This window comes from Carassius auratus, chromosome 9 (genome assembly GCF_003368295.1).
Source record: "Carassius auratus strain Wakin chromosome 9, ASM336829v1, whole genome shotgun sequence".
NCBI lineage: Eukaryota > Metazoa > Chordata > Actinopteri > Cypriniformes > Cyprinidae > Carassius > Carassius auratus.
In genome coordinates this window covers 22692969-22719437 of record NC_039251.1, presented here as the reverse complement: position 1 = coordinate 22719437, position 26469 = coordinate 22692969, and the positions used below count along the sequence as shown (strand labels likewise).

Genomic DNA, 26469 nt, shown 5'->3' with positions numbered 1-26469 from the left:
AATGTTTTTATTAAATTGTAATCACTTTCAATAAAAATTCAGTACCATTAAACATATTTAATTAGCCTACATGACACCTATTGTCTGGCTGCTTTTAGCCTTACCCTGGAGTTGGTTCACCCTCCGCCTATGACCTCGCTTTAGTTTCATATGGATTACATAATCAGATAATATTCGTTTTCGATTTGAAATTTGAAGCCGATATCTAGGCACATTTAGGCTTTTATGAACAACCTGGTAAGCACGACCTGGAGAAGACACACGTTGTGTGTAAATCATGGCACGCGCAAATAAAATATACAGGGGGTAATACTACCACTGATTAATTAAAACTAGTTAATATATACAGTAAATGTTTTACAAGAAAGTACACTGCACTATATAAGTACTGAAGTAAACTCCATACATTATACACTTTTAGTATTTACTTTTGTGTATTTGTTCTAAATGCTCCTGTTGTCTTCTGTGCCCAGACTTGAGTTTTGTTTGATACAGTCAAGAAGCAATTTTTATTTTGAGCAGTTACAATTAAAGGTTCATTTCATATATCTGACTGCTTGTATTTACTGACAAGACTGTATACATGTGAAGTAAAATTGAAAACTGAGGATGCAGTGTATTATCAATGCAACGTGATATCTAATTTGATGGAATCGTGACACCAGAATAGGTTCACACCCCTAATGCATATTAAGTAATTTAGGTAATTTTTTTCCCTGTCCCTGCCCTATATATATTAGTAGACATACAGTAAACTACCCTGGATAGCAAGCTGCAGCAGAGAGCACCATGACACAGGTAAAATACAGCGAAAACATGAAAGTCTACATTTGAGACTTAAAACCTTTATCAGGAGTGCCTGCCTGCAAATCAATATTTTGCAAAGGAGGCATCTTTAAAGTCATGTTCAAAGCCTGCCTTAGTTCCAGCATTCATTATCCTCAGTTTGCGGGAAATCCATACTCCTTGTGAGCGGAGGATGAGCTACATCTCAACGACTTCTAATTCTACCAAAAGCAAAATGAGAACAAAGCACAAACTACAGCTTAACAGTGACTGGACGTCTTTCCAAACTTGTACTATGGATGCAGAGATTGCAGCAAGAGTAAATTCGATCCTTTCCATCAGGCCATAGTGTGTTCTGCTTAAAGGCCTGGCTCTCCCATGCTGCCTTAGCGGCTGCCAGAGGCATGTCTCTCTGCTCACCTTGTATAGTACGGCAGCAGGAAGGAGATTACTGGAAGACTAACCGATTTAACTAGACCCACTTCACAGAGCCGCTTCAAAAAACCAGCTGCACAGCAATTCCTTTCACACAAGCAGCAGCAGTACCTTGCTTTCAAGAGCATAATCTGGGATTTAGACCTTAAAAGGGTTTATGTTCTCAGAGGGTTTGTCTCTCAGGCATGCATTGCTTATACACAGATTATTGTAAATTGAATAGACGCGACAGATGCGTCTGCGTACATTCAGGGCTTCTTACCTCAGCATGGCGTTCTTGCCGTCGCTGCGCACGCAACGAACTTGACGCGTCTGGTAGCCGATTTCCACTTCCAAGCTCTTGAGGCTGTGGTGGTGGAGATGGTGATGGTGGTGCTGGGAGCTCTGGATGTGTCGTTTGACAGTGTTCCTCTCCGTATCTCCTGTGGTAAAGTCCAGCATGGTCCTTCCGCTCATCCAGAGCCCTTTGTGTTGCGGCTGCCTACACTCGCTCCAGGGGCCGACTTTAAGGCTGTATTGATGCTCGCTTTCCCCAACCGGACAGGGCAAAAGGTTTGCACAAGTCCTTATTTGGGTGAGGTTGGGGCAGTTAGCACCTCCATACATCGGTGCCGCTAAAACATGTCGGGTTTGATGCTGGAGACCCGTGCCACATGTTCGACTGCAGCCAGACCAGGAGGAGAAATCGGATACGATGCAGTCGTGAGGGCAGGGGATCAAGCAGGCCTGTTCGAGCGCCGGCCGCGGGGAAAAGAACTCGCATATCCTCTCTGTAACCACCGTGCGGTTTGAGGTGCGCACACAGTGGACCTTCCGTCTCTGGATGCCATGCTGGGCCGTGACGCACTCCGTCGTCCTCGGTTTGAGCTCATTGGAAAGGAATGATGCTAGAACGCACGGCCCCCATTCTGAAACCTCCCATTCAAAGAGGTCCTGGTGCCATTCACACACTTTAAAGCAAGGCCTCTGGCTCTCGGGTTTGTCGGAGTGCCGGCAGTTGGAGTGGTGCGTGGTCCAGCCTTCTGAGTGGATGCACCACACTGTCCTGGACTGAACCCCGCCAGTTCCACATTCTTCTCCCATACACCTGCCCCACTGACCTGGAAAAGGGGAGAAGAAAGAATAAACATTAGCTCTTTAACTTTAAGGATAATTGATTCATTGACATAAATAGTTATACAACTCATAACCAAGACGTTTGCACATTCATTTGTGAAAAAAATTATGGTAGGTAGGGCGTTTGTGTGAAACCCCACACAAACCCGCTATCTCCTGAAACATGGACCATCTCACCTCCTTCACGCAAACACATCGTAACCTTTCCACATCACTGAAAAACTTGACTTGTAATATGTGTGTTTACTTGCTCATGCACTACAAATCATCTTGCACTGTTCCCCAGCCAGCTGCTTGACTGACGATGTTTCAGTGTACAGTGCTATGTGAAGCATTTGTATAGTCTATATATTTTTCTTTTTCAGTCTATGTATAGGTAAACATTTATATATAATACATTAATTTTCAAAATCTGTCAGTAGGTTAGTTGTGTATAGGTACAGTGTTTTTGTGTAGCATTTGTATAATTTCTATTTTTTAGCTTATGTATAGGTAAACATTTATATATTCTATATTTATAGTCAAAATCTGTCAGTAGGTTAGTTGTGTATAGGTTTACACTGTTTAACTTCATTGTTGTATGTCTGTATTTATGTAGCACCGTGGTCCTGTGAGACACGTCATTTCGTTCCACAGTATGTACCCACTTGTGCAGAATGACAATAAAGCTCAACTTGAACTTGAACTAATTCTATAATATAGCTTTAGACTTCCAACTTCAGTGTCATATTTAACCCTAACAAACACTGGTCTGAGATAAAATCACATCATATAGTAAACACAGGAATATTTGGAAATATTACAATTTAAAATAATGTATTATAATTTAATTTATTCTTGTGACAAAGCTGAGTTTTTTGCAGTCATTACTCCAGGTCACATGATCCTTCAGAAATAATTATAATATGCTGATTTGGTGAAACATGGTGTACATGGAAAATAATTGTTTATTCAGTTCAATTTAATTCTGTTTATTTTGGTCCTCACCGACAACTCTTCACAAAACATTATTTCATGAATTCATTCATTATTGTTAGATAATTATTTACATAAAAATATCATATGGTTTCAGTTTTGTGTTTTTGTGCCATTTTCAGAAGCCATCCAGACCATGGTCAACATAACAGCATCAACTTTCTGCTAAACTTTTCCTTTTGTGTTCCACAAAATTAAAAAGTCATACAACAAAGGTTAGAACAACACGAGGGTGAGTAAATAATGACAGAATGTACAATTTATATATATATATATATATATATATATATATATATATATATATATATATATATATATATATATATATATATATATATATATATACTTAATAAATATCTGAAAAATGAGCGGATTAACATTGCAAACACTGATAAAAAAATCTACTGAGACTGACCAAACAATAAATATTTTATTAACATATTGTACAGTAGATGCTTAATGTAATGTTCAATAACGAACAAACACATTGAAAAGACATCTAACATGTGTTATCAAGGACTCCGTAATAAAAATTATATATATATATATATATATATATATATTTTTTTTTTTTTTTTTTTTTTTTTTTTTTTGTGTGTGTGCTATTTGTTTATTTCTAAATTGATGGCTACATTAAAAGCTCATCTATGCAAACTGAAAATAAAAGGTAAACAAAAAGGTTGTTAAAAAAATCCATGCTAGCCTGAAAGCAGCATACTCAGCTACAATATCCTAAACTGCTGAATAGCACTGTAGCTCACTGAAGCACATCATTAAGTTTTTTCATGAGATGGCAACACTGCCACAGGTTTAACACATCACCATGTTTATGTATTTAACTGAGGGAATTACACGTCTCACACACGTCTCCTATGCCAAAGTGTGCAAAATAGCTAATAACATGTAAACACCATCATTTCACATTCATTCCCCTAAAGAAGCCAAGCTAATATTCACATTTAAAGGCATTTCAATGCCTTCCACAGACTTCTTCCCCTGAGTCTACAGACTGACTACACATGCACAAATGGATCTAGATTGATTTTTCCTCTGTTATTGTACCTGCATATAAAGCTTCGGGCTAAAACCCACAAGATTCAGCTAGTGAATGTGTCTGGTGTTCCTTTAAATTCACACTTGAAGCTGAAGTGTGTCATTTCTGTCAGTAGCCTCAAAGAACCTAATGCTATTGGTTAAGTCAGTGTTGCTATATTAAACTAGTCAAGTCAGGATGTAAAAAATAAAATAAAATAAATAAAACTGCTTATTTTTCAGACTGCAAATGAACCAGCCTTTAAATGGCTGATATTAACAACAACATGCATCTAAAAATTAAAAGCTTTGAGAGGCCAAACATCACCTATATATTCAGAAGGCAAATATTATATTGCACAAACCACATATGAATAACCCTCTCAGTGCAGACACTCTCAACCTCAGAATCATATTCATAGACATTCGAGTGTGAACTACAGCTTGTGGGGCTGTACAGAAATGAGCAGGCACAGACTCAACACGGTTGTTTGTAACGCTGAGCACCCATTTCAGAGTAAAGGATCAAGAGTGGAGCAAATATCTACAATAGAGACACTACAAACACACTCCATGTGGTGAGAGGTGAATATATCCTACATGGACAGCCAAACATAGCCCTAGCATGGAAGAAACCTGCAAAGGGATGTTAAGAGAGGTGCTTAATGCAAACATTTACCTATTCAGAGCTGTGGTCTTACAGTTTGCACTATTTTAAACTAATGCACAAAATAATTATTGCCTAATCACTTGGGCACACTGTCTAGTGTTGTTTTCCATGCCAGACTGGTTAGCCATTTCACACAAGCAAGTGGTGTTGTTCCACATGTCAACACAGTTGTAATTCAGCTGTAGATAATCAGAGCTGTGTGGATATTCAGACCATTGTTTTAACAACACAGTTCAATAGGCAGGTAGTTTATAACGAGTTACTTACATGTTAGAAAATATTTTCTCCACCCACAAAAAATAGGTCCATTTGACACACAATGTGGCCTTACTGAATTAATCATTTGAGCAAATGATATACTGACTTGCTCAAGGACTAAACTATTAAGTGTTTTTTGAATGAATTAGTTGAGTGAATGATTCATTCGTGAGGAGCATAATCATTCAGTACTGTCAATTAAAGGTCTAACGATATATCGGTCAGCCGATATATTGTGCCGATATCTGTATTTTTTTAATATATTGTCATCGGCCGATATCTGTGTTTAGTAGCGCCGATTTAAAGTCAGGCACGTCGGCGGGCAGCCCTGTGTTACTGGTGCAGTGGAAAGTGCTGCTGCCGCATGTGAAGGACCCCAAGCCAAAACTTTTGGAAGATTCAACAACAGTCCTGGGAGAAAAAGGTAGTCAGAGAATTTCACTCTGTAAATGGGGTGGAGAAGCTGGCAGCTCCCACAAACACTGCAGCCTGAATGTCTATGTTAATCCGCCACCCGCTCACAGACAGCACCGTGCTCGGAGAGACAGCTGCCCTGGAGCTGCCCAGAATGGTGAATGACATTTGTTCGGAAGCAAGGTTTGATGCATTGATCATTTCCATGATCGATCGTTTAAATTAATGATCAATTAATGCTGTAAATCATTACATTATAATAACCTTAATGCTGTAAAACAGGTCTGCAGTGGTATTATTATTATGTGCAAAAGCTACTTGGAAAAAAAAATTTCTCACCCGAATTAAAGGGGTTTTAGTTTGAATAAAATGCTCGTAATGGGACTGTAAAATGAATAGATGTGATTATGATCATTTGATAAAATGGAGAGAGCACGCCATACGTTTGAGATCATTGTTGATTGTTTCCCATCAAGTACACCACTGAATGCACCTCTTTAAATGGTTTCGTGGTGCTCATTGTTGTCTTTTAAAACGCAATTGCAATGTTTTCAAATGACACCATAGTATTAAAAAAAAAATTATCCCAAACGTAACTGTGGTGCTTGTGGCTGTCCTGTGCAGTCAGTGAACTGCTTTTTTCACATAAAACATTTTATGCAAGTATTATGACCAGTACTTTATTTGAGCCTGTTCTGCAAAATGTTTGATTTTGAATTTTTGCATTCCACAAGCCCTTTTTGCTTTAAAAAATCCAGCATTTACAGTGCATTAGATCGTGACAGTGCATGAGTGATTGCATAAAGGATGAGTGAGCGCAGGTTTGGATGTATTTGGAGGTTATTGCTCACGTTTCGTTCTGCACATATCCAAATGTTTCCATATTCGCAATGTATCTGAATGTTAAACAATAATATTTTTCCTACTGGTCATATGTCTTACAAGGCACAAATTTGCAGAATTAACCAAACTTGAACACTGGAATGCAGTAAAATTTCCACATGCTTGTGTCTTCTGTCTCTCGCATTCATATGCGTATGAATGGAAGTCAATAGCATGAAAACAGTAGAAAAGTCCTCATCACTAAAGCACAGACTGACAGTTGTCTGGAACAAGCAGCACAAGCAGTGTGATCACATGTTTAAAAGTCACAGTGTATATGTATATTCACATGCATTTGTCAGTTCATAGCCAGAATAAGGAGCTAAATGGACTGGATATTGTATAGATCAAAAGTCTGGCTATGCAATACTAAAGAATTCAGTTTGCAGAACTGACATGAAATATCCTCAACATGTGTACACACCTGCACACACGCACAGCTGCTGACTGTTGATGATCCAGCCAGCTCATAAAATCAGTGAATCACTGATCTCTAACAAGCAACTGGCTCCTCTCAATCCACCGCACCTGGTCAGCACGAGGTGTTTCCGCACAGACTCATCCCAGTCACTGCGGCTGTTCCAGCACCAGCTGTGCTGTGAGGGTGATTTATAGCACTGTGATTCAGAGTGATTACACTGACAGAGCAGCAGCAAACACAACAAACCGTTCCTTTCCAGAGATCTACACCTCCAGGGCTGAATAATCACACAGTCCATCACTGGCCAGACCCTTCTCATCACAATGCCCCTCTTTTGGGCTCACCTACAGCTTGTGGCATCGCCCCATTCATTACAGCCTTTGTAACTACATCATGAGACTGGTAGAGCGCTTGACACACATTCCTTTCACTCACAGCCTGATCTTTTTGTTTAATGTATGTAAAATAATATTCCACTTACATGTTAAAAGAACAATTTACCCAAAAATGATTTATTCAAAATGAGTCATTTATCCATTTTCATCTTTCAAATATGGAAAAACTGTGTAAGGGAAATAACAAATTGTAATCATTAAGGGGGGGGGGGGGGGGGGTGAAATGCTATTTCATGCACACTGAGTTTTTTACACTGTTAAAGAGTTGGATTCCCATGCTAAACATGGACAAAGTTTCAAAAATGTATTCAAGTTGAAGTTATTCAATGTCTTTTTAACATTGTTCCAAATGTTTTTGTTGTTGTATTGTCAGTTTTATTATCATCTTACATAATGTATATATTATATTCAAGATAAACATTTCATTGTGCATTCTCTGAGAATTGAACCTATGACCCTGGTGTTGCTAGCTCCATGGTCTACCAAATAAACTACAGAAACATTAAAATCAATAAGGAATTTATTTAAACTTGTTCACTATGCCTTGATTTTTATTACCAGCTGTTTAGAAGAATTCCCCCATGCTTCTCATATGGCTAAAATAAACAGAAAAGTTTGAAAAATTTCCATCAATATGCAAATGATTCTGAGGCTTGAAATTAACTGTTATGCGAGGTACTAAATTATTCATGACTATATCTCCATGCTGAATCCTGTCGCATTTAATTTATTCAGTCTAGCGAGTGCTTAATTATTGAATTGGTATATACGGCACCTCATGTGGTTATAAACTTGTAGTCCATCCATCTTTTACTGCTCTTAATTTCATCCAGGTGTCTGTTTGGACAGATGAGAAGTATTGATGACTGATGTTTAATTGCTTAATAATTGAGTAGAGTTCAGTCAGCTGCACTCAGGGATGCTCTCATCTGCTGAACGCAAACATCTCAGGCTCATCCAGCCAGATGGAGCTACAGTTAACACTGCAGGTGTTGGAGGTGAGGTGCACGAAAGAATTGTTAACAGTAACAAAAATTTTTTTCCCCCTCTGCCATGTCTGTCAGTAAGTTCAAGTATAAAGTGTAAATGTACGATCTCAAAGTCAGCAGGCTCCCGTCTGAGTGACAGCTTGTGATTAAAACGCAAATCTGCCGTGCTAAACAATCAATCCGAGGAAAGATTCTGATATTCAAGTGATTTAAGTGCAATATTATAATTACTCAGGAGATTAAAATGATTTATCTAAACCATGAATAAACTATATACTGAACAATTAGCCAAGAATAAATTAAACATTTTATTACAGCATTTAAATAATATCTGATTTTAGACCACATAATTTGAACTGAAACAAACTTAAGTACCTAAAATGTCTTAATTATTATTAATAAAATTCAAAATATTTTTTTTTTTACATGCTACTATGTCACCATGCAGTAACTTTTATAACTAGACCATCATTTGAATCCTGTTTCTCTGAAATATATCCATTACTAAAGGCATGTTGGTGACAATTATCACACGAAGCAAAACGTTTCTTTTGAATGTTCAGTATGTTCAACATTTGGGCAGATTAACTCCACCGAATGAGCGTAATCTCATAAAGCAACTTGCACACAGTCAGTTCACGAGGTGAATCAAAATCAGCTTTACCCCAAAGAGTTACAGCTGACCTGTTTAATGTGTTTCTTTTCAGTATTCTGAGTCAAATCCTGCATCCACTCTCAGAAAAACTGAAAGATTTGATGCAAATATGAAAGCAAACAAATGAGCATTTCTGTTTGTCTGTTTTGTTTCAGTCTGCCATGCTGCTAAAAAGACTGGACGGTTGCATGAATGATGAATATTAATCACAGAATTGACGGAGTTGTTTCTTTTGAAGTGGAGAGTGATACCAGCTGTTGCATCAGACCCTGTTTGACATGCAGTCAAACGATGAAGCTTCCTACTTATTCCACTGGAGAGTTAATGTTTCATTTCTCCAATCAGTGGAAATTTGGAGAAAGCATTTCCCCCAACAACTATAATCATTAGTTATAATCTTCTGTGTGTGTGTGTGTGTGTGTGTGTGTGTGTGTGTGTGTATCTCTGTGTGTGTATGCACAAACACACACAAATATATTGGTTATGCTCACAAACTTATTTTCTGGATTTCTATTTTGTGCACACTCACTAACAATGCATTACAACCAACGGTGGTGCAATCAAACATCACCAAATCCAGACAAAATTGCTTGCTAAATTTTGCTTTCCGCAGAGAACAGAGAGATACAGACTCACCTCGGCAATGACTGACAGGCTCAGTCAAACTCATATTATCCCTAAGGTGTAATTGCATGTCTTCTGTAGTGTAAATGACTCTTGACACAAGAGAGCTGCGAGCTGAGGGCTAATTGAGTGAGGATACACTCTCACCTCTCTAAAGCTATCAGAAACACCAGTACCAAACATCACTGAAGGACGAAGAGGCAGCGCAAAAGAAAAATGTAAGGAAAAGCGATTAGAAGGCAACAATAGAGAAAGTAGACATGGAAGACCAAGGACACAAATCCTATAGGGAAAATTTGAATGACCCAAACTGTACTCTCAAGATAACAACATGCTTTTGTTCATTTACACTGCCACTGAGCCTCTTCAGTTCTATATAGACAATGCATCCAGAGGGTGAGAATCTATCAGCTTCTAAATGTAAAAAAAAAAAGTGCATTTTGAATGAGAGAAAGGACTTCATTCAGACCAGTATGTAAGTGGGCAGATTTCCATGACAGCAGTGAGATTAAGATGAAGATCACCTGTCACGCTGATGTGTTTTCGTCTAAATACTCAAAATCTAAATCTCTGTCAGACAGCGAGAAGTAACTGTGACAACTGTGAATTCAAGAGATCCTACAATGACCTTGTTTAAATTGAGTGTTTTAAAGATGAAATGCCACTGAAAGGACCACACTTTTACTGCATTTCAAAACAGGTCGACTGGGACAGTTCACTGGAAATAGATTTTAATAGATGCACTGTGCAGCATGGCGGAGAATGGGGGCGATTATATAGATAGAAATTATAGTTAATCATGATTTAATCATGAAATTGACAGCACTGGCATATAGCATTCACTTTTGTGAATGTCATAAATCTAATCAACATGAAAAGAAGGCGTGAGTATGTTTAAATGATAATTGGATGAACTTCTGGATAAACTTTAAAAAAATTACACTAAAGTTGAGACATTTTTTTAAGTTTCTTATGCACAACAAGGATGCATTTATTTATTTTATTTTTTTTTTCATTTTTTTTCAGAAATACATTAAAAATAGTAATATTGTAAAATATGATTACAATTTAAAATAACTAATTTCAAAATGCAATTTATTCATATGACAACAAAGCTGAAATTTCAGCATCATTACTCCAGTGTCAAATTATCCTTTTAAAAATCATTCTATTATGCAGTTTTGCTGCTCAATGAATATGTGACGGATAGACAGTTAAAAAGAACAGCATTTATTTGAAGCAGAAACCTTTGGAAACATTATGAAAGTCTTTACTGTACATATAATTTAATTGCTAAATAAAAGAAAAAAGTCTTATGGGCCCCAAAGCTCTGAACATAACCTGAAATATAGCTTATGTTTCATGCTCAATGTCTTATTTTCATGCCTAGTTTTGTTGGATTGTGGGTGGTTAATAGTTATTTGTGCTGAAAAATGCTAATGTGGTGCATCTGTTGTGAATTCACTCTTACATCGATCTCTTTGTCTATTTGATACAAACTCGCACAACTCCATGCTGAATGCAGAACTGAACGGATTCCAGGTGAGCACACACACACACTGATAAATATGATGACTGAACCGTCAATAGTGCTTCCTACAACAACAGCATGAGATAATCACTCCTTTGACTTCCTCGTTCTCGTGGGGAAAAGCAAAAACGTCAGTCTCTGCTGGAGCCAGGTGTTATCTCCAGAGCCATTAGACAGGGACAGACGCTGCACTGGCGCTCTTCAGTGGTTGGGGGAAGAAGATAAATGGAGTTCTTCACAGCTTCCATGCATCAGATGGGATGCGCACATTCATCTTGCTCTAAATAAGATTTGTGGCACCACAACAGCAAAAGTGCACCACGAGACAGATACAGTCCAGAGGGGGGAAAAATGTACATCTTAGGGAAAGGAAGAGGGAATGTTGTGTCATGGAGAGAACAAAAACTACACACAGACTTAGAGTGAGGTAAATGCTCTTAAACCACCTTCTAAGGCAGTCAGATTGCTCAATCTCACAAGTGTCTGGAGGGCATTTACACTTGGTCTGTTCATGATCAGATCAGACAATCCAGTCAGTACAAATACACAAAGTTATCCCTTTCTCTGGTATTTGAGAGACACATTTCAGTGGTTCTATCTGTAATGTGGAGACATTTTGCATTTAACGCACCCCACCATGGCCCAGATCTGTTCATTGCAGTACAGTAGCAGCTTATTAGGGGCCATTCACACAGAATGTGTTTTTGCTTTGAAAGACAGGAGATTCAGGCAGTGGAATGGGGAGAAAGGCAAGGCATAAAGATTAAAAAAAAAAAAAAAAAAGTTTAGTTCAACTTGACAACACAAGACACTACAAAAGATGAAAGTGCTAGATAGCTAGACTAATATGTTAGTCTAGCATGTTTGCATAGAAAAACAATGAAAACATAGGGCAGTGGATTTGAAAACTGTTCTGTATGAATTAATGAATGATCCCTTAGGCTGCAGCTATATGCTCCTAATATTCAAGTTATGATGGCAAAAAAAATGCCCATCTATGTGTTATCCATGAATATCTACACAACTGCAAATGTACTTTTTTACAGTAGTTTATTAAACAATAAATGAATATAGTGCTAAATTATAGACATAATATTGTCAATATTGTCTGTTTTGTTTTGCTCTATTTAACAAACTAAAATAGCTCCAAACAGAGCCACAGAACACTATGGTGTTTTAATGAATCAAGCGAGTCAATGAATCAGTGACTCATTCATAAAAATACTTGAATGAATGACTGAACGAATCACTCATTGAGATGACTTGCTGCCAACTAGGGCTGTCACTTTTTATTCGATATTCGAATATGCATTCGAACATGACGTGAAATATCCGTAATTGAACTATAAATAAAATTTCAGTTTTTTAAAATGCCTTGTGTAGCGCATTTTTTTACAGTCTATGATTAGACCATTTTTTTTGTATTTTATTCTTTGCCATCTTAAGGAGCCGTTCACATATCGTGCCTAAAAACACGTGGAAAATGCTAGGCGTGCCGCTTTCTCCTTCTTTCCAAAGCGCTTGGGCAGTTACGCCCCTGAGGCGTCTGCCGTTGCTAAGCAACCATGATCTGCTCTCTCCAAGACGATGCGGAAATTTCAGCAAAGGATAAATACCGCGCACCTACATTGGAAATAACGAACTTGAGACGCGAAAAGACGCGATATGTGAACGTGGGGGGAAGGTGTGTTCTCCACCGCGGGGAACATTGTAAACATTGTAAATAAAAAAAGAGCCGCACTTAATCCAGTGTTTCTTGCAAACAATATTAAGAAATTAATTAGGCTATGGCACGTAGCTATTCAAATATTTCCGAATACACTGCTTGATATTCAATATCCGTTCGAATTTGATTTTTCTCAAAAGTTTCATTACATATTGACATTATAATTTCAATTAAAAAAATTGTCAATGTACTATTAATGTACTATTTATTAAAAATAACTCCAATCTATTATCTTCCTTTACGCATTTCAAATTGCAGTGTAAATGCATCCATGCCAACTCTGAGCTGCATTAAGCAGTCTGTGTAAATATACCTAAATGGCACTTCAAATTCAACTTCTGAAAAACAATGTTATTGCCATGCTGTAGCTAACAAGTTAAATCAAAACATGTCTTTCTAAAGCTACTTTATGTAATGCCTGTCTATTCAATGCCTTTCTCACTGACAAACAACTCGACCATATGTATTTATTATTTTATTAAAAGAAAGCACCACAAGGCTGTTCCAGATCTCGCTGGCCCATTTTAACCCCTGGATACATATTAAGAGTCATTTTGAAGTGTCAGATAAGGAAGAAACGCTCTGGAAGCTATTTACAGGGTATACTGAACCATAGTTTAGGGAAATATGGTATTTATGGAGCTGTGCATTTTAGAGCAGCTAATACGATATTTGAATTTGAAAGATGTGCCTGTGTTGAGCTGAAGCCTGCTGTGAGGAGAAAGAGCCTCGACTCTATGAAGTCAACTCCTGATACATGACAAAAGCTGAGACAAGACATTCAGGAAGATACTCTGTAATTTGGGACAGATGGCGCCTCGGCAGCACCAGCTGTGTGCTGAGAGAATTATGCTGCATTCTGAATAGTGCGGATACGGCAAGCTTATAAGAAACACACACACAAACATGTTTATTTACAGCAAACTCTTGTCAGCACAGAATCATCTGACAACTTGTGACAAGATCCAGAGCCTGAAAGCTTGAGATCATTCATCACTCATTCCTCATCTACTTGGATTTGAAGCTTGAGACAAATAAAATGACGTAGTGGGAGACGGGGTCAACTCTTGATGTAAAACATTTATGACACCACATTCAGAGATTCTTTGTACTCTCAGAACACAAACGTGCACAATAAACAAACACTAAACAAAATAAAAGAAGCAAAAATAGTCCTTAGAAATGATTAGTTATTACTCGAGTGAAAAAAATGTCACTGTTGAGCTTGCGGTTCCTGAACTCTAGAATTTGAAAAAATAGCACGTAGTACCTGGGGAAAGATGTAAATGTTTGATGTTTTCCTTGGCTACTGAAATGGCTGGTAGGTGATGCCTTTAAAATGGATAGCATGATTTTTAACAATGAGAAGACTGACAGTTTAATTTACACTTGTTACTCATAATGGAGCCACATATGATGGCACTTTAAGGTCATTAGAGAAATAAAAAAAGGAGCTGCTATATTTTCTCATGCCAACTTGGAGAATAGAATGCAAAAGGGAGGAATAAATTATTCTGCCATTTATGTTGCACTGTCCTTTATATCTGTACGAGTATATTTCCCTTTTCTTTCCCATGAATGTTAAAATAGTTTATCAAACTCTATCAAACTTTATAAAAAAAAAAAAACACCTGTAAATATTTAGAGTTGTTCCGATTCCGATACTAGTATCGGAAATATCTCCGATACCACAACAAATTCTGGCATCGGCATCGGCGAGTACATGAACCCATATACCGATCCGATACCATTTTCTTAAAAAAGACCTAGTTATGACCGCAAGCTTTGCCTAACCGCTGCACGGTTCTTCTTCGCTGCTCAAAATGCATTGAAAACACAGGAAGTTGTGCTGTGTTGCCACAAGCAACCCCTGTTTAGAGCAGCGAAGAAGAAATGAAAACGCGTTAGCAGCCCTTATCTATATATGACTGGATCACTCATCACATTCTAAACTGCCAAAAGACAGTGAAGCCGCTACTATATTATAGATCAGTCAGTATGTCTCTGTAGTACCGGTAGTTACAGACTCTCGAGTATATTCAGTACCGGCAAATGCGTTCAGTCGCTTCCGTGTAAGTCAAAACGCAGGGCTCCAGACAGTAGCCGAATATATACTAGTGTCTGTGAATATTAAACTGCAAAATACTATTTAAATATTACTCCCGCAAAATCTACATCTCTGTGGGTGACTGGCACAGATGCGCGAGAGCTCGCTGTTTTGTAGTCTCTGCTGTGTGTCATGAGGACACGAACGCATAAACCGTCACTTCATGAGAATTTACCGTTTCATTTGAGAATACTGTCATATCATAAACACAGACACTCAAAGATCTTCATGGCAGCCCATTAAAATAAATGTTTGGTTTACATGAGTAAATTGACAATATATAAAGCTACTGTTGTAGCCTACAGTAATAATAATACATCTCTATAATAATAATAATTATGCCTAGATGGTTGCTTGTTTTTTACTTGTTTTTTACTTGTTAGAGATTATCTGATTAATAGATCTTTTTTTATATTCCTAGACTTATTTGTTGCAGTTTTTTTATACAGTTATATTGTAAAACTTAAATACCTTTTTTAGTTTGCGGTGTTAGATTTTTGGCTGCATTTGAAGTTCTTTTTTGCATAAGAAAATAAATAATACTGTCAAATTCATGTTAGATAATAAAAATACTGTAATAAATACAGTAGTTCACCATGTATTTGTTCATGTTTTATTGAGGGATCTGTCTGAAGCACACCATAAAAAAATTCTAGCAATTTACACAGGGCTAGTAGTATATACAGCTGTATATACAGATATACACCCAGGTATCGGATCAGTACTCGGTATCGGCCGATACCCTGAGCCCAGGTATCGGAATCGGTATCGGGAAGAGAAAAAGGGTATCGGAACATCTCTATAAATATTTGTGTAATCTAATGAAAACCCTTGACAAAAATGATAATATTAGCAATACTACCACCACTACTACTAATAATAATGATAGAAATTAGTTAGAGTTAAATAGATTTGCAGGTGTTCATGTGTTCCACAGATTATGATTGTTTACTATGTATCATTTCTTATACTAGATCTTGTTTTTTTTGTTTAGTTTTTTTTACTCCCTGGAGCTCAACTGGTATAATATGGCATATAAAACATCAAGACTGTGAGTCCGATTTCTAAGGCACAAAATAAACAAATTGCAAGTGAATAAAAGCATCTGCCAAATGCATAATGTATCAATGTAAATAAAAAATTAAACTGATAGTTCAACCAAAAATATTATCATAATTTACTCACTCTCCTGTCATTTCAAACCTGTATGATTTTCTTTCTTATGTTAAAAACAAAATAAGATATTTTTAAGAATGCTGGTAATCAAACAGTAGTATTTATTTCCTTACTATGGAAGTCACAGGGAACCGAAAACTGTTTGGCTCTTCAAAATCTTCTTTTGTGTTCAGATGCGAGGGTAAATGATGAGAGTAATGAGAGTAAATGATGACAAAGTTTTCAAAACTATTCATGAAGGTGACAAGTTCATATGTTTTAACACTCACTTTTTATTATAGGGACTCAGAGAGCCCAGTAATATTCCAGCTAAAAATGCTTAAAGGGGGGGTGAAATGCTATTTCATGCATACTGAGTTTTTTACACTATTAAAGAGTTGGATTCCCATGCTAAACATGGACAAAGTTTCAAAAATTAAGTTGTACGTTTGAAGGAGTATTTTTGTTCCAAAAAAAACTCTTCCGGTTTGTCACAAGTTTCGGAAAGTTTTTTTCGAGTATGGCTCTGATTGACGTTAGATGGAGCGGAATTTCCTTATATGGGTCCTAAGTGCACGCTCTTCTGCCGGAAGAGCGCGCGCTCCCGTATAGCAGAGCAGAGAGAGGCTGAGCACAGCCTGATCAGAGCGAGAGCGTCGCGAAAAGTCACAAAAGGAGTGTGTTTTTGGTTGCCAGGGCAAGACAACCCTGCACAGATTACCAAAAGAGAAACAACATTAAGGGACCAGTGGATGGAGTTTATTTTTACAGAGCATCAAAGGAGTTGTGCAAGTGTTTTTGTTTGTTCCCTGCATTTCAGATTGCACATCGTTTATTTCTTAAGGATAATGCAGTCCCAACGGAAAATGGTCACGATTGTGTGTTGGAACCACATGCGGTGAGTAAAACTGCTTCAAATATCTCTGTGTTGTTAACTTAGCTATCAGCGCGTAAGCACATCAAGTAAACAACATGCGATGTTGCCATCAAACTGCACTTTCCACATGTACAGTTAAAAAAATAAATAAAATAACATAAAAAAAAGACGACATAAAGTGGAACTTAGTCATTTTCCAAAACCGCTAAGCAAATATATACAGTTTCAGTACATACCACATAGCATACCGCCTTTGCTGATGCTGCTCTTGTTAAATTTCAGCCTCTGGATCTGTGTCACAGCTTCCACATGCTCTCAACTCAAAAGCCTACTGGCGCTCGTGATTCTTTAGCTCCGCCCACACGTCACGCCTCTAGGCGCTCGTGTTTTTCCGGGAAAAATCGGTACAGACTATCTTTCTCTTATAAATATAATAAAAATAAAGACTTTTTGGAGTTATGAAGGATGCAGTACTACTCTATAGGTACTCAAGATTAAGAGGATATTGAGTGAAAACAAGCATTTCACCCCCCCTTTAACAGTGACGTTTCAGGTGTATACTTCGTTACTTCAGTACTCAACAGTACTCAACAGTAAAGCCAGTCAGAGCAGAATATGTCTGGCAGTTTAAAGACTTCTGGCTTTTTAGATATCCGTGGGGATCTGAGACCTTACAAAATTAGAAAAAGGAAAGTTCTAAAAGACATGACTTCATTTCCTGTACATGCATTACAATAAGAACAAATTTACTGAAAGCAGACGGTCTGTTCCTGCCTCAGACCACAAGGAAAATGTGTGATTAGATAAGATTTAATACTCATTTTGGATTGATATCATTTAAAGCAGATAAAGCTTAGAATGTTGCTGGGTGGTGAATTCCATCACCCAACGAATGCAAACTAACTGCAAATTGAGCAGCACGAGAAATATCTTCCAGATATAGAATCACACTAAGTTGTTTCTCTACAGTTGCCATCTGCTTGTGATCGCAAACTATGTGTAAAAACGTGTAAACCACACAGACAAAATCCTAATGTGCAGCTGCAATGATTAGGTTCTAATGAGGCTGTTTTAGAGGATACGTCTCCCTGGACTGACAACTTGAGAGAGAGAGAGAGAGAGACAGAGAGAGAGAATGTCAAAAGTGCATGACTTCCACAAATGTATTACACTTAGATATTGAGTGACAAAAAACTCACTAGACAGTGTGAATTCTTTCACGTCATGTGTCACAAAATGTATATTCAGGCCCATGTGGAATGTGCACACTTAGAACTTTGGAAAAAGTTCTGCAGATATCCACAGAATCTGAATGCATGTGATAGGAATTATATATATACTGTAATACAAATGCGCATTTCACTGAAAGCACATGTTTTACAACACCAAGGCATCTATTTTATAATGGTAAAAAATGGCACCTTTTCTAATTCTGTTTGTCTCACGCTATTTTTACAGCAAAGGAAACCCACTGGGTGTATTTACAGAATACATGTTACAGTGTATATTTTCACTTCTGCTAAATCATATACAAAACAGCTGGATGAAAATCAGGGCAAAAGAAACTATTTGAACAGAGGAGGAGGGGGCACATTATAAAACTTGCTAAATTACTTTTTTTGGCATGACTGTAGCCCAGCAGTCTGTTGTATATCGAGAAACAGAGAACAACAAAGGCAACAAGACTGTTCTTATATTGTTTTATGAAGGAATGAACTACTCCCATAAAGCACTGCAAATTGTGTAAAAACAGGTAAAAACAATACAATATAAAAATATGTCCAAAAATGCTTTTTTTTTTTAAACACCAACAATATAAAACTACTGACTATACAAAATTATATATATATATATATATATATATATATATATATATATATATATATATTTACATTTATCAACTATTCATACTGACACAGATACAGATGCAAACCCGCACGCATATATGGTGGTGATACCATACTGATCATGAGCATTTTTTACAAGCAATGTATTTCAGGTTACTTGTAATTATGATTGAAGTTTCTACAAACAGCTAACCTGTTGAACATTCAATGACATACAACAGACCTTTTGCTGTGCAACTGAACATTAACATAAGGTTGTTAAACATTGCATTAAAGCTCTTATTTTCATTTACACAGTGCACAACCAGTGCAGAACATCTCAGCAACCTATTTTTCATTTTATAAAACCCTTTCATCGTGTCCAATAGTCTCACATAACTATCTTTTTATCATAAAAGTTATTTCTAGAAAAACAGAACATTTATGACCACATGTGAATATTTTTTTTTTTATTATTATTATTTTTTTTTACAAAATTCAAGTTTATTTGTATACACCGGCGGCGCCAGGGGGGGTCCTGGGGGGTCTCAAGACCCTGCCAAAAAACGCCTTGACCCCCCATTTGACCCCCCATCCTCTTCCTTATTATATACATACATATATATATATATATATATATATATATATATATATATATATATATATATATATATATATATATATCCGGGATACATATAATAAAAATATCTTCAAACTACGCAGAATAATAATAAATAATAATTATTCTACATTTATTCTTACACTGAACGAGAATCGTTTCTGTCAGACGCGTCCGATTCGAGAACCGAGGAGCTGATGATACTGCGCATATGTGATTCAGTGTGAAGCAGACTGACTCACAGCTCCTCTGAACTGATTCTTTTGATGATTGATTCTGAACTGATTCTGTGCTAGTGTTATGAGCGCGGGTAAATCGAAGGCTTGAAAGAAGGGCAGTCGTCGCGAATGACATTACATCGAGCGCAAAAGAACCGGTGAACCGTTTTTTTTTTCCAACTAGTTTTATTTGATCGAACTGTCCGAAAGAACCGGTTCACTTGAGCACCTGCTCCTTTGCCCCTTAAGTGCCCTTTTGTCAAAGCAAAATTTCCTCTTTGTGAATTCCTGCCCACGCCCAATCATAATATTAGTACAATTTATTAATAATAATTTAGCCGTAAATAAAATGACCAACATGATGACCTTTCACCTTACGACGACCTCATCCGACGAGCATTTTTTAATTGCTAAAAGGATATTTTCAACACAGCAGCAGCTGGTAAGTGGTGTTTCATTCTCAGCGAAGTGATTTTGATGTTTATTTACTTATTATTTTTTTACAAGAACGATGTGATGTGAGAACATGCAGATATGTTGCTGTGTGTAGAAGTAACGCTGGCGTGCTGTTTGAGGGAGAAAAGTTTCACAGACATCGAGGGGTCTGGTCTTTTTATGTTATTTGACTACACTATTATTATATTACACTACTTATTTATTTTTTAACAAATAGAGTGCCTTAAAAATAATTATCACAACACTGGTAAGGCTTATTCAGATTTTCTCATTCTCTGAAATATCATTATAAAAATAAAAACTATTCAGAAATGAATTAAAAAATAATTATATTTTAAATGTGACGCAAATATTTTTTTTTTCTACAATAGCAACAGTGTTTACAACAGCAAGACCACATTAGCCTGTAAACTCAATAATATCTCTCTGGAAATAAATGTAAAAATATCAATGGCAATAAAAAATGCATAGTATACCTGACATCAAAGTGCAGTGTGAAGGATATGAATGTCTGCATATTGTCTGCAAACTGCAATTGATTAATTAATTATAAACAAAGTAGTTGATGTGCTGTGTTGTTTTTGTTGTTTAGTAGCAGTAATATGCAGTTATTAGTCGTGTGCACTGTATTTTTTGTTGGTTTTCATGAGACCCCCCTTGAAATGACCAGGACCCCCCATTGCCCCCCCAATCAAAATTGTCTGGAGCCGCCACTGTTTGTATAGCGCTTTTTACGATACAAATCATTACAAAGCAACTTTTCAGAAATTTACGTTTCTAAAATACATCCCGAAGTATAATCACATGAGGATAACAGGTGCATTAGAGCTACAATTATCAACAAATGCTTTTAAAAGACAATTTATAAGATTTACAGTATACTTCTTATTAAAACTCACATTAAACCACCCTCAAGTATGGGCAGCGATATACCAGTAGACACGATTAACCAGTAGAAATTTGTCAACCGGTAGAGATTTTGGACAATTTTTTCTATCTCAGTTACAGGCTCACGTGATGTTGCTGTGTTACGTGGTAATGAAAACGTATCATTTGCACATGTTTTAAGCATTGCGGTTTAAACAAGTTATTATAAGCTGTTGAAATGCCACCAGCAGTGAAAACATAACTCGTTTAGCTACATGCACAAGCTGTCAGAGAGAATGTTTCTGAGCGCTGTCAGAGAGGTGTGTACACGTGAAGACGGTGCTCATAGAGCACAGGGATATTGAGCGGAGTTATTTTTGCTGCTTTATAAGGCCTTGAACAGTTAAGTATGCACACTTGTATAGGTCAAAAGGCCCATCTTTGCAAGTGAAAGCAAGCTAAGAAAAAAAAAAAAAACACATGTAAAAGTATATTGGATCCAGACAGCTCTTAAAGTGACAGAAGTGTCTGTTATTCATGTAAAACAACAAAAGAGAGACTGTTCTTGATTGAACCACTTTTGTAGCTTTAATAAAATGAAATATATATTTAATTTAAACAGTGAAGAATCATACTTATTTTTATTAATTTGATTACTTTATGTATGCATGTAGCATGTATTATTTATTAGTTTGACTTTAGTTTTTTGCAGCTATTTTTTGTAATTAGTTTCTTATTTATTTTAGTATAGTTTTTATTATTATTATTATTATTATTATTATTATTATTATTATTATTATTTAGGCTAATATTAGTTCCCTTTCGATACCACACTCGTACTGCGACTGCTAGACGCATATGGGAAAAAAAAAATTTCTCCTAAACTGAAGCCTTTTTTTAAAGGGGGGGGTGAAATGCTCGTTTTCACTCAATATCCTGTTAATCTTGAGTACCTATAGAGTAGTACTGCATCCTTCATAACTCCAAAAAGTCTTTAGTTTTATTATATTCATAAGAGAAAGATAGTCTGTACCGATTTTTCCCGGAAAAACACGAGTGGCTGGAGGAGTGGACGTGTGGGCGGAGCTAAAGAATCACAAGCGCCAGTAGGCTTTTGCGTTGAGAGCGCTTGGAAGCTGTGACATTACGTGAGGACAAAACCAACCAAAACAAACCATGGCTAACAGTCAGATTCAGCGTATATTTATGATCCAGAATCAGATCCCGAGGCTGAAACTGAACGAGAGCAGCAGCAGCAACGACTCGCTCCGAGCGGGGCTCGAACCGGGGTCTCCGGCATGGGAGGGGACGCACTAACAAGGAGGCAGAGATATTTGAAGCAGTTTTACTCACCGCCTGCCGTTCCACCACACGATCGTGGCCCTTTTTCGTTGGGATTGCATCATCCTTAAGAAATAAACGATACGCAAATCCGTCGTCAAACTGGGCCATGTTTGTAAAACAAGCATCTTCGAAATGCAGGGAACAAACAAAAACACTTGCACAACTCCGTTGATGCTCTGTAAAAATAAACTCCATCCACTGGTCCCTTAATGCTGTTTTTTTGGTAATCTGTGCAGGGTTGTCTTGCCCTGGCAACTAAAAATACATTTCTTTTGTGACATTTCGCGACGCTCTCGCTCTGATCACTGAATGCCTCTGCTCTCAGTGCTCTGCTATACGGGAGCGCACACTCTTCCGGCAGACGTGCCCATAGGACCCATATAAGGAAATTCCGCTCCATCTAACGTCACACAGAGCCATACTCGAAAAAAACTTTCCGAAACTTGTGACAAACCGGAAGGAGTATTTTTGGAACAGAAATACTCCTTCAAACGTACAACTTTATTTTTGAAACTTTGTCCATGTTTAGCATGGGAATCCAACTCTTTAATAGTGTAAAAAACTCAGTATGCATGAAATAGCATTTCACCCCCCCTTTAATCACACAGTGAAAACTGTACGGCCATTGGTTAGTGCAGTGCATTAAAAAACAAACCAATGGGAATGCAGGGGAGCTGCACGAGACTAAGGCAATGAAGCCCCCCAAGCATTGCCGAAGCCTGCCAAAATGGGCAGGGCATCCGGCTATATAAGCGATCATTCGCCACAGGATTCTCAGATTTCTTCTCCTTCAGTGACGACTACGTCTCTACGTTGACGCTCGGAGTTAAATTACACCTTCGCAGCTGGAATCGAGACCTCGCAGCACAGTTGACCTGCTTCTGCACCACTTCAGCGACGCAGCAGTTTCTGCCAAAATGGGCAGGGCATCTGGCTATATAAGCGGGCATTCGCCACAGGATTCTCAGATTTCTTCTCCTTCAGTGACGACTACGTCTCTACGTTGACGCTCGGAGTTAAATTACACCTTCGCAGCTGGAATCGAGACCTCGCAGCACAGTTGACCTGCTTCTGCACCACTTCAGCGACGCAGCAGTTTCTGCCAAAATGGGCAGGGCATCTGGCTATATAAGCGGGCATTCGCCACAGCATTCTCAGATCCGGCGAATACTAAAAGAGCTTCCTAAAAGACCTTGGCGTCGTTGCAAATGCCATGCCGTTCCTGCGGCTCGTGCTCCCAGAGCGAGCACAATTTCAGAGGCTAGAACCCCATCTACGAGATGCCTCAACGCCTTGGTCTTGACAGAGGTGCTGTAATTTCTGCAAGAGCTGCTGGATAAGGACACTCCCCATCCATGCTCCAAGTCTATGTGGCAGCTATAGCAGCCTCTCATTCCCTATTGCAGGCAAGTCAGTGGGCAGAAACAGTGTGGTTATCTGCTTCTTAAGGGTGCCAGGAGGCTGAAGCCATGGGATCTGCCCCACCTTCGAGCCACTTCAGTCTGCAAGCATTCGGTAGCTATCTCTGAAGACTGCCCTGCTTTTAGCACTGGCATCAGTTAAGATAGTAGGGGACCTGCATGTACTTTCCATTACCCCTGCCTGCCTGGAATTCGGGCCTAACGACACAAAGGTCATCCTGAAACCAAGGCATGGTTATGTACCTAAGGTGCTCTCCAGTCCATTCAGAGCACAGGTCATTATGCTCTCCGTGCTTCCTCCCTCTGAAGAGGACAAAGAGTTATCTGTCAGAGCTCTGAGAATATATATTGAGCGTTCTGCCCCTTATAGGTGATCAGAACAGCTCTTTGTCAGTTTTGGTAACTGCACCAAAGGGCTTCCGGTCATTAAGCAAAGACTCTCTAGATGGATAGTAGAATCCATCTTGCTAGCGTTTGGGCCTTCATTGCCCCATTTGAGTATGGGCCTACTCAACCAGAGGCATCGCCTCACCCTGGGCACCCAATGGTGTGTCCCTTACTGATATTTGTGAGGCAGCCGCCTTGGCCTCGCCGTCCACATTCACAAGGCTTTATACCTGGAATTCCCGGCCTTACAGGCCAGGGTCCTTTCCACTTGAAGAGACACGTGCTGCATAAACAGATCTGGCAGAGAAGCCTTGGCTGTATCACGCTCAAGCTCTCTAGCATCAGTTCACCTGTTAGCTTTCGACCCCTGGATTTCGATGTTACAGGACTACTCTGGAATGATTAACCAGGCCGGGTGTGACATCAATCAGACCTTGGATTGATTGTTAATTTCTTATGGGCATTGAATGCTTATGGAAGTTAATACTTTTAATCGTTCCACTACATTAGCACGGCATGATTTGTACTGTTCCCATATGCGTCTAGCAGAAGCAGTACGAGTGTTGTATTGAAAGGGAACATACTTTTACTCCCCCCGACCCCCCCCCCCCCAGCAGATGCAGTAACCCCCCCCCCCCCCCCACACACACACACACACACTTTTTACAGCTTCAGAATCTACAGGCAAAACAATAATAGATATACAGAATATTGACAACTTGCTAGAGCGAAAACAATCAAATTTAATACCAGCATGTCTCCTTCAACACCACTCCCTCAGCGTGAAGCATTTCCTTCAATATCTAAACACACCGAGTACATGACCCTTTCATTTCTGAAAACAAACCAGCTCCGTTTGAAGGAGAAATTCCCTGATAGAGTATAAAAGCAAAAGCCCAGCAGCAGCTTTGGCTATGTTTATCATTACAGCTGTGCTCTCTCTCTCTTAGCTCATTGAGATGCAACCTCAGGAGCGTCTCGTTTAGGCTTCCCGCGCCTCCACCTGAGATTTGCATTCCCTGCAGAACAGCACACACAACTGAAAGAAACCTGCAAACTTATGGATCTTTGACTGGTTGAGAAAAAGATGGAAATTTATATGCTATTTCAGGTCTGAAAGTGACATATACGAAATGTTGGCAATTGTACAGCACAAACTGCTTTGTTGGGTAACCTAAAAACCTTAACTGGTTTAATTGCAGACAAAAATATTATTTAATATGACTAAATCCACCTTGTCGCAGGTAATCACAGCCATGCTGCACCATGTAGCCTGTCTACATTCAGGGACAGAACAACGACGGATGGTCTGACTCCACATCTTACCCTGACAGCAGTACTGCTCTTGTGATTGATGGACTGACATGAGTTGTTAAGAGCACACCATCCTGAAATGCATGTTAAGACGTGTAGTAGAAAATCCCTACATCATGACTGGAGCGATCAAATCCTGTCACTATATAAAAGTGGAAACTAAAAATTCAGTTTTAACTGAGGAGTTACTTTGAGGCATGAAACTTTCAGTATGTGTTTATTGTAGAGTATCCACTTATATGTGTACATATTAAGGAATATTTGATTATCATGCCCCCTTAAATATTTAGTAACTTACACTTCAGACACAAATAGAGGCCATTTACTCACCCTCATGTCATTGAGTTTTGCGAAACACAATTTTTTTTTTTTTTTTGTCCAAATAAATGAAAATCATTGGGGACCATTCTTGTTTTGGATCCCACTGACTTTCATTGTATGAGCAAAAACTGTTTACAATCTCCTTTTGAAAGAAAATGAGAACAGAACTGACATTTTTAAGTAAGCTATCCCCTTAACTCTTTACATTCTAAGAACACTTTGATTTCACTGAACATGTTATCTTATGTTTTTACCAAATGAAATGTCTGTCCCTCTACGCAAATGACTCTGTCTGCACTATTAGTACGATGACCCAAATCTCTTTGTACACAGTCAGTACAAAAGACCCAAGTCTTAATTAAGCAAATGACATTTACAAGTGACTTAAATTCCCTTGTAACTAGGGAAAGATGGCATATCTAAAACAGCGTTTCTGTTACAGTCTTCATGTGATTTTTTCCTCATTCCACAAAACAATACTTCTATGCAAAAACACGTTCTGTGTGAACCAGACATTTACAGTACCTTGTCTGTTTATGCTCCGACAATTTAGTTCCAAACAAAGCATTAGCACTGAGCGTGTGCGAGCAAGACGCATCAGTGATGTTTTCACTCCAGACACCTGATTTAATGCTGAATAATTCAGTG

At 38.2% G+C, this 26469-nt stretch overlaps 1 protein-coding gene across 2 annotated transcripts in view; it reads right to left on the bottom strand.

The window, feature by feature from the left end:
* thsd7ba (thrombospondin, type I, domain containing 7Ba) overlaps positions 1-26469 on the bottom strand; it is a 173840-nt gene that overhangs the window by 85746 nt on the left and 61625 nt on the right. For both annotated transcript variants that reach the window (XM_026272057.1, XM_026272058.1), the window contains exon 4: positions 1484-2321. In XM_026272057.1, coding sequence (XP_026127842.1) covers positions 1484-2321 — 838 coding nt within the window. The remainder of the gene's footprint in view (positions 1-1483; positions 2322-26469) is intronic.